At 34.4% G+C, this 9,668-nt stretch overlaps 1 protein-coding gene and 1 long non-coding RNA gene across 3 annotated transcripts; one reads left to right on the top strand and one right to left on the bottom strand.

Moving 5' to 3' along the window:
• The first annotated feature begins 440 nt into the window (after nucleotides 1-440).
• On the top strand, nucleotides 441-2,277 carry LOC133788783 (uncharacterized). Of its 2 annotated transcripts, none has more exons than XR_009873376.1 (2): nucleotides 441-1,655; nucleotides 1,841-2,277. It is a non-coding gene; the product is annotated as an uncharacterized LOC133788783 (long non-coding RNA). The 2 variants fall into 2 exon arrangements; XR_009873377.1 differs by having other exon boundaries at nucleotides 1,872-2,277.
• A 406-nt stretch (nucleotides 2,278-2,683) lies between these two features.
• On the bottom strand, nucleotides 2,684-8,552 carry LOC133788785 (CBL-interacting serine/threonine-protein kinase 3). The gene is given in 15 exon segments (XM_062226380.1): nucleotides 2,684-3,109; nucleotides 3,216-3,290; nucleotides 3,377-3,433; nucleotides 3,521-3,634; nucleotides 3,916-4,026; nucleotides 4,138-4,260; nucleotides 5,679-5,845; nucleotides 5,848-5,977; nucleotides 6,056-6,109; nucleotides 6,441-6,521; nucleotides 6,614-6,721; nucleotides 6,953-7,024; nucleotides 7,151-7,213; nucleotides 7,384-7,620; nucleotides 7,844-8,552. Coding segments are annotated over 15 exon segments (1,512 nt in total). The 5' UTR covers nucleotides 7,889-8,552; the 3' UTR covers nucleotides 2,684-3,034.
• Nucleotides 8,553-9,668: the final 1,116 nt, after the last annotated feature.

The raw sequence follows: 9,668 nt of genomic DNA on the forward strand, positions 1-9,668 counted from the left end.
ATATGAAATCTAAAACTTCTATATAAGAAGTGAAAAGATGATTTTCCATAATTGCTTTGTTCAAAAGGTTAAATGACTGAGATCTCATTTCTGTGATTAAGTTCACAGAAATATCAAAATATTGATGAGGGGTAAAACGGTAATTTGCACCCATCTCATTAGTAAGTCATCGATAGAGGATTGACTGACTGTAATTGTTATAATAATGGATAATTTGTTACTGGTTTGAAAAATACTTTCTATGAATTCAAAAGTCAAATTCCGAGTTTACTGAGGTTGGAAAAATTAAGCAACTTTTGTAGATCTTTGAGAATGCTTCTGGGCAAAAAGTTAACATTGCCAAGTCTACCATATTTTTTAGCACAAACACGGATGCTTTACAACAAAACAAGTTATGCAATTTGATGGGTATGTTGGAGGCCACTTCTTATTCCTCCTATTTGGGTCTCCTTAGTCTAATTGGGAGGAATAAGAATGCTATATTGGGTTTCCTCAAGGATAGAATCCAGAAAGAGTCCAAAGTTGGGATGGTAAGCTGCTATCTCGGGCTGGTAAGGAAATTCTCCTTAAGTCTATCGCTCAAGCTCTCCCAACTTATGCTATGAGTGTTTTTCTTCTTCCCCTTAGGCTTTGTTTGAACCTTGAAAGATTGATGAGTCATTATTGGTGGAAATCGTCTTCTAGCCATGGTAGAGGTCTCTCTTGGAAAAGATGGGACTCTCTTTGCATACACAAGCATGGTGGTGGTATGGGCTTTCGCCACCTTAGAGATTTCAATCTTGCTATGCTTGGAAAACGAGGGTGGCGGCTTCTAACTCGTGAAAATTCTGTAGTGGCCAAAGTTTACAAAGTTCGCTACTATCCTTGTGTTACTTTTTTGGATGCTCCCTTGGGCAACAATCCTAGTTTTGTTTAGAGAAGCATTTGGGAGACGCGTGGCCTTCTCAAATCTGGTTGTAGATGGAGTGTGGGTTTGGGTGACGAAATTGCTATCCTTTGTCAACCTTGGCTTCCGGATGACCTCAACCCTTATGTTGTTTCTACTACTCCTGGGCTGCTCAATAAAAAATTAGTGAGTTCTTTATTGACTATTGGCTATCAGACTTGGGATGATGATCTCCTTACCGATATGTTTGCAGAAAGAGATAGAGACCTTATACTAAGCATTCGGCTGAGCTCCTCTTCTCACAAGGATCACTGGTATTGAATGCATGAAACTTCTGGCCTTTACTCTTTTAGAAGTGCTTACCGTATACTACAAGTCCTTCATGGTCGCTGGGTTTTTGGACAATAATTCTGGTTTTTGGTGTACTCTTTGGACTCTTAAGATTCCTCCAAAAGTCAAGAATTTCTTGTGGCATGTTGCTTCAGGTTGCATCCCCACCAACCTGAATTTAAAGCTTCGTTTTGTGGACATTAACCCCAGCTGCCCTATTTGTTTGAAGGTTAATGAATCAGTTAATCATGCTCTTCTTTTTTGCCCTTTTTCTTTGTCTTGCTAGTCCACGTTTGGGATTACTATTAGGGCCTGATAAGGGCAAGAATTTCGAGAGTTGGTTGGAGCAAATTTTTGCTCAAGGAATCAAAGAAAACTTTGCTGATTAGTATGCTTTGTTGGAGTATTTGGAAAGCTCGCGATGAGTTTGTTAGGAGAGGTACTTGACTGGATAAACATGAAGTAGTTACATCCGCACTTACTTATTTTGATCATTGGAGTGTTGCTTAGAAAAGTGATTTAGAAGATACATATTCTTTTGCCCAATCTTGTGGGATTTTTGCGCATTGGACCAATCTAGGTGTTAATATGGTCAAAATTAATGTAGATGCTGCTTTGTTTCAGAATAGTCACTCTTTTGGTTTTGGCTGGGCAGTTGGGGACCATTTCGGTACTCTCATTGAGGCTAGGAGTCATCTGAGGCGTGGCTTGGTTCTTCCCCACGTTGCTGAAGCAATCGGAGTCAAGGAGGCTCTTATTTGGATTAAATCTCAGTTGCTGGAGAATGTTAAAATAGAGTCTGGCTGTCATTTGCTTGTTCAAGCTATTCATAGCTCTACCTCCTTGCTTTCTCCTTTTGGGAATATTGTTAGACTGTCAAGTGTTAGTCTCATTGTACTAATGTGTCTATTCAGTTTGTGAAGCGTTTTGCTAACCATATAGCTCATTACCTTGCTAGGAGCTCTTGTTATAACCTAAGACGTGTATAATAGAGCATGCTCCATCTGAATTGTTGATTCGTTTGTAGACTTAGCTAGTTAATAAATCTTCTTTTGTTAAAATATATATATATATATATATTTATATAGAATCACTCTTAAAGTTTACTATTACTTTAATCTTAATGGTTATGGTTACTATTACTTTAATAGTCCATATTTATCATTGTTAATTAATATTTCTAAAAATTAATCTTGATTTTTTTAAATTTTTGAAAAAACTACTTAATTATATAACTGTCACATATTTATTAAATTAAAAAATTATTTAAATATTATATATAAAAATTTAAAATTTAAAATTAATGTAAAAAAAAATCACAGCTATTAGTAACTTATTATATAAAATTACTACGTTGCCACATAATCATAATTGTTAGTACTATCTATAAATTGTAACCATTAAAAAGACTTTCATATATGTATATTTTCATATATGTATATATTTATATAAATATAAGGGAGGATCTCTACAAAATTGTAGATCTCTCGTAACTAATAAGTTTAAGGATGAATATGAACACAAACATTTCCACTTGGGGTATGAATCATATCCATGTTTTCCAACTATAATAACATGGGAAAACATTTGGTGACAGCTAAGCCATCTCTGTCTGTCCATTGATATGACAAGAAAAGAGGGAAAAAAAAGGGAAACAATAAAAATAAAAAAGAAAACGAATGAACATATAGAACAATGGGAGAAGAGAAACAGCTGTTCTTGTAGCTTTTTTTGTCGGGAGCTGTTCATGTAGCTTGATTCCAAAGATACCAAAAACAAAAAGGATCGGTCATCACTCTTCAGGATGGACACAATTTGTTACTTCGTTGATTGCATGTCTTCCTCAGTTTTCCAAACAATATCTTCCAAGGAAGTTGAGAGGTTTTTATAGAACTGCATACCACAAATATGATTTGGAATTAATTGCTTTTATATATCTGTTATAACTTCCATAATCACAACCCATTGACACTCCCAACACCGGAGAAGAAAAGGGTACCTTATGAAATTCTAAGGTGTCTCCTTTCGCTTTTCGAACTTGAACCATGTGAAGCGATGGCGCAACTTGGAATATCTGATGACGACGAAACAAAAATGTCAAAATTGTATAACCAGAAACTGATTCTATCTGTCATGGATAATAGAACACAATGGTTTTACCTCTGTTGCAACATTAAGATTTCCCTTTCTTCCGGCTGTCATATTTTCAAGTCTCAACTGAGGGAGTGGAACAACCAGTCATTAGTTTCTGCACAAATTTGAAAGATACTCAAAGGGACGTAAAATTTGCCTGCAATTTGTTACCTTGTAGTTTTTCTTGTGTACATCAAACCCAAGAGGCTTTGCGGCTTCTTCGATTTTATGAATGATTTCATTGGCGGGGCATCTGGATGTGAATCTTGTCTCTTTCTTAAAGCCCTACAACCAAAATAACAAGAATAGGAAACCTCAACAGAAGAATAGTGGATAGCATAGCACAATTTTCTCTCTTAAAGAAAAAGATTTCGTATGATCACCAAAATTAATACCCTTTTTACCAAGTACAGTGCCAAATTCCCCAAAGAAGTAAAATCTAAATTGAAGAAGACCTATGCAAGGATGTTATTTCACAAGGTTATCTAGTCTAAAACTTGGCGTACAAAAAAAAAATCTCAAACAGACAAACCACTGCTATAGAAAAAAGCTTCTAACGTCCCAACCTGTTCAACATCAAACAAGTTGCCAAGATTTAGTCCCTTAGACATAGAAATTAGATCAAAAGCGTTCATAGCTGCTGGTTGTTCTTCCCTCTTCTCCATCACATGGTGCTCCTGTTATATGACCAACAATGTATAAGATGATTTTTCTTTTAAAATAGCTTAAACAGCAGGAACAAATACTTTTTTTTTTGTAAAATGGAAACAACCATCTTCGAAACATACTTCTGAATCCTTAAACACGGCTTCTACATCATCTAAGTTTGTATCTTCTTTCTCATCAAACACTGGAGGCTTGTAATCCTTCTTAAACCATTCATCTTCCAATATTTCCGGTATAGTAATACGCTGCCATAGACAGTACAGTATTAAGATATGAAAATCACACTTTAACAATCTTAATGTAAGGATAGATAATAAATCTACTTCCATATCAGTAAATTTCTCTAGAGCACCTGAAAAGATATTTTAGGACACTAACTATTAAAAATGGAGGGAAAAGACGGGACACGTAGGCTTGCAGGAAATGAGCTACATATGCACGAAGGTACATGTAAACATACTGCCTATACTTTACAAAATCAAACCAGTGCCTATCATGAAATTTTTTGTGGCTCAAGGTCTAAGGTGCTGCCTTGCGAAATAAATATCTAAACAGAATAGCTTAATTTCAGAGCCTTAAAAAAAATAGCACCTACACAATAGTATTACAGTGAATCAAAAACTTTAGAAAAATAAAAGATGGGGCACATAGAACAATACATTTTAATTCTTAATTTGCAGATTTCTCAGTTCGTGTCCCCAACTGTTGTCCACTAAAAAGAGAAGATAAGATTCTGTTACTAAAAGAATTAAGCAATAGACAAAAAACTCCAATGCTCAATGCCAATCTGTTTCATCATAAGTTGCAACATTAAAACTCCTTCACAGTAATATGATAACGGTTTTGGTAAGCCGAAGGCCCAAAGGTAAACTCCAAATGATAATGCAATATAACCAAGTTGCATTCATTTTTCTCCACTAAACAAATAACTGGAAGGTAAAATTAGGGACACTTTTAACCATGTGCCTCTGCAAATAACTGGGAGGTTCAATCCTAGGGTCCATAATCTACTCTCTCTGTATCATATAACAGAATGCCTTTCCAATCTCTCAATCTAGCATCACCAGCAACACACCCTAAGATGCTCATTTTCACTTTGTAAGGTATTCCAAGATGTCAAACGGTAACACCCTAGCAATTCTCCCTCCCCACATCAAGCTTCTAATAACAAGGCGAAAACCAAAATTACATGCATTTACAGTACTATACAATGCATACATATAATGGAGGCTTTTATGGAACAATCATAAGGGCCTTGGAATAATGATAGATCTTTACACACACAACAAAAAGAAGTGAAGAATGGGAAGAATGAAAGCACATGTAAAAGCATAATTAACAATCAGAACCCTAACAAATGTTCTAGACTCAAATGTTTACAAAGGAAATAGCATCCTATGTGCCCATGCTGGAGAAAAATAATTTAAAATAAAAATAAAGTATTGCAGAAAAGTGTATCAATCATCAACCCCGACAATTGTCTTAGTGTTCCAAGGAATAAAAAAATGTGGTCATTTGTCGCCACCAACCAGAACTTTTATAATTCCTATCTTGGTCAAGAAAAGTACATGTGCAAGTACAGAAAAGTAGAGTCTATAACCAAATGATATGTGAATTAATAAAAGCTACAAGTTCACTGATACGATCCTAATGAATTACTTACAGTCATAGGATTGGGATCCAAGATTCGAGCTATCAATTTCATGGCACTGAAAGATAGCCAAGGGGGGCAAGTAAATTCAGCAGATGAGATCTGCAAATGAAGAAGAAACAAAATGTAACAACTGAAGATGAAGAACTGTAGAGGCTGCATCATAAAAATCATAAAATGCTCACTTTTTTATACAGGACCATAAGATTAGAGTCATCAAAAGGCAAGTAACCTGCAAGTAATACAAATAGTATCACTCCACAAGACCACAAGTCTGCTGTTGCACCGTCATAGCCTTTATCGTTAAGGACCTAGACACATGATAGAAATAGTCACATAACATGCCAGTCATGTTAAAAGTTAAAAAGGCTAGCAAGAACTGTCCACACCTCAGGAGCAACATAATTTGGAGTTCCACAAGTTGTGTGAAGAAGGCCATCATCCTGCCAAATAAAAAAAATCAATAAGAAACTATATAGGTTTATGATATTAAATCCATATCTACAATAAGACAAAAGCTCGTGAATGTTGCTGAATAAATGTATCCAAAAATAAGTCCAAGATTGAGACAGACAATTTCCGAATGTAAAATTAAGTCAACTATTTGAAAAGTTATAAATATATACAATTGAGAAAAGGAACATATGTGATACAACAGATCTTATACAACAGCCAAAATTCCACATAACCACAGGTGGCAGCAATGGCCTCCAACAGAGGACTGGAGGTGAATGAAGAAGAATAGGTATCAGGCTATCATAGTATCATCCTTACCCTGACTTGTTGAGATAGTGCACTCAATCCAAAATCTGAAACTTTAAGATTTCCATGCGCATCCAACAATAAATTTTCTGGCTGCAAACAAACAAAGAAAAAATATATACACAATTCACGAGTTTCTTCTTGTGCTGGTATCCAATATCATCATGTGCTAACAGGTTATGTACCTTCAAGTCTCTGTGAAAAACACCCCGGCTATGACAATAATCAACTGTATTGATTAGCTGTTGGAAATATCCACGTGCTTCATCCTCTCTCATCCTCCCATGGTTTACCTTTACAAATCAGAAATAACTTTCATGAGAAGATGTGCACTAGCCTTACCTTACCAAATAAGTCAGTCCAAAGTACAAATATGTATGAATCATAACATTGATAAATGGTAGTGGGTAAAAACCAGTATCAAAAATATATTTTACCCCATAATAAAAAGGAGCTTAAACAACTAAAATTAATGGGCATCAGCTGCTCATAATAGGATTGCAGACAAGTCAGTCACAACTCACAATTTTGTCAAAAAGCTCTCCTCCAGTAACATATTCCAAAACAATAAAAATCTTTGTTTTGCTTCCCATCACCTGAAAATAGATAAATCTTACATCAAAATATGTGGCATTTCATAGTGAGTTTTATCAATTCCATTTCCTTTTCATGCGTCTCCAATGCAGGTTACCAAGATACAATAAAGAAGTGAAAAGACAAACCTCATATAACCGAACAACATTTGGATGCTTTACTAACTTCATTGTTGCTACTTCTCGCTTGATCTGAGAACATTATACATATTAGATATATGAAAAAAGAAAAAACAGCACAATTGTAATAATAGATCTAAAAAGTTGAGAGTAGAATAAGACATCGAGCATTCCAGAACAATACGAGCAATCAATTGAAAAATACATGAATGGATTGTTATGAAGAGAAGTCTAAAAGAGACCTGTTCAGCCATTTTGTGCTTGAGAACTTTCTCCTTATCAATAATCTTAATAGCCACAAACTCTCCTGTCTCAGAATTTCTTGCAAACTTCACTTTTGCAAACGTCCCCTCTCCGATTGTCCTCCCCAACTCATATTTACCAACTTTACGCTTAACTTTGGGGTGTTGATTCATTCTTGGAGCACTGCCTTGAATCTTCTGATACTTGCAGTTATGGTAGAGTAACTTAGAGATAACCTGAAAAAACCCATAACAAGTCATATAAGCGTTGAACCGCATTCTCATCCTAAGAAAATCAAGAAAAAAAAACCAACTTTTTGTGCTTAGGAAATTTAACCAAGTAGGACTTTGCTATTGGCTTGAAGTAGCAAGTGGGTAGTAGTAGTTCATTGAGCTCAATCAATTATATAAATATTAAAGCTTTGACATACAGAAATTTCCTCACTGAGACTTGGCTTACGTAGTAAGTGATCAAAATTGCAGACCAAGTGGCTCCAACTTGCATTAGTTTATAGAGGCTATGCTAATATACAAACACCACGTGATGCATATGAGAGTACAATGGACTCAGTCAGACATTACCACGAACACAAACATAACTAAACAAAACAATACACAAAGAAAATTCAATATAAAACTTCCAAATCAAAGTGCATAATAAAATATGTAAACCTTCAACCCAAATGTGAAACACGCTTGATGCAATTAACTAGTTTAAAAAGGAAAAAACTGAAGAAATAGAATAGAGTTTTTGGCCTTAAAGCTCAGAATAGCCAAAGAGAAAAGAAAAGAAAAAAAAACACCTAATTCTTATGAAAGTTTCCTAACCTCGTCCCCTGAAACAACACATGCAGGGATCAAAAGAGAAACTTTCGGACCAACCAAATATTACCCAGACGAAATTTTGTCAAATTCCAACAACCCAAAAGTTCAAACTGGATTATTTTCAATCTGGGGCAAAGCACACCCAGGTTCCACAAACAAAACCAAAGTTCGAGAAGTCCCAATAATTATCGTACAAACTGTCGTCAAACACGAATTCGACAATAGCGTCACACATATTTATATATTATGTAGAAATAGATATAGATAATAGATATACCAAATAATTAAGAAACACGAGGCTAACAATTAAGCAAAAGCAACAACAATAATAATAATTAAAAAAAAAGGTGGGGAAGAGAAGAAAATGAAAGAAGATATACTTAAAACGAAAAATCAGATAAGAAGAAGGTGCCAACTGGTGTCTTAGAAAACTTGTTTGATTGAGGTATGGTGGAGATTCTAATGACCTTTTAAGTAGCTGAAAGGCCAGAGTTAAAAAGAAGCGTTGATGGGTTTTTTTTATGGGTTTATAATGCCTTTCTTTTCTTCTCAGAGACTTTGATTGACTGCAAGTCGGACCGATCTCAGCTGGTTTCCATATACCACAGAATATTCTAGTTCCAGTTTAGTCATTTTCTTTTTTCTTTTCTTTTTTTAAGGAAAAGTTGAGTCATTCTCTGTAGCTGTAATTATTATTATTATTTACTCTAAAACTTTTTTACTATAATTTAATTAAAAAAACTAAATCTTTTTCGTGAACTCGTCGGAAAAAAAAAAGAATATACCGGTTATCTAAGTCGGTAGTTGATACTTGCAAAAATATGAATGAAAACCATAATGAGTTGTCTTTTTAATTATTATTATTATTATTATTACATATAAAAAAAAGAAAAGAAAAAAGAAGCGTTATTTATTTTTTACCTACGCTTGTCGTTATCGATGGAATCTTGGTAGTATTACGTGTGATCCAACAAGAAGAAATAACTTTAGTGGTCCTTAAACATTAATTAAACAGAAAACGAAAGAAGGGAAATAGTACATAATTGCCACCAGTTATCACATGGTAAGACAGAAGAACCATTAATTGTTATCCTTAAAAATAAGCGCACATTTTTTTTTTCAATAACGTTTAGTCTTGACATAAGGGCTCTGCATAAATTTTTACAACTCGTCCAATTCGAATAAATTGCTCAAACTAATTCTAAAAAATTGCCAAAAAATATAACTTGAATAAACCGATCAAAATTTAAACTGCCCAATTATTATATTGGGCGGGTTGAAAATAATTATCAACCCGTCCAATATAACCCGACCCGCCCAATTAAGAACTTATTATTAATTTATTATTGTTAATACATTTAAATAAATATATTAAATTTATATATATACTTAATTACATTTATATTTGTAATTGGATTTTTGGTTTGTAATTAGACTTTGGACTATATTAATTGTAATTA

This window comes from Humulus lupulus, chromosome 7, assembly GCF_963169125.1.
Source record: "Humulus lupulus chromosome 7, drHumLupu1.1, whole genome shotgun sequence".
NCBI classification, from domain to species: Eukaryota; Viridiplantae; Streptophyta; class Magnoliopsida; order Rosales; family Cannabaceae; genus Humulus; species Humulus lupulus.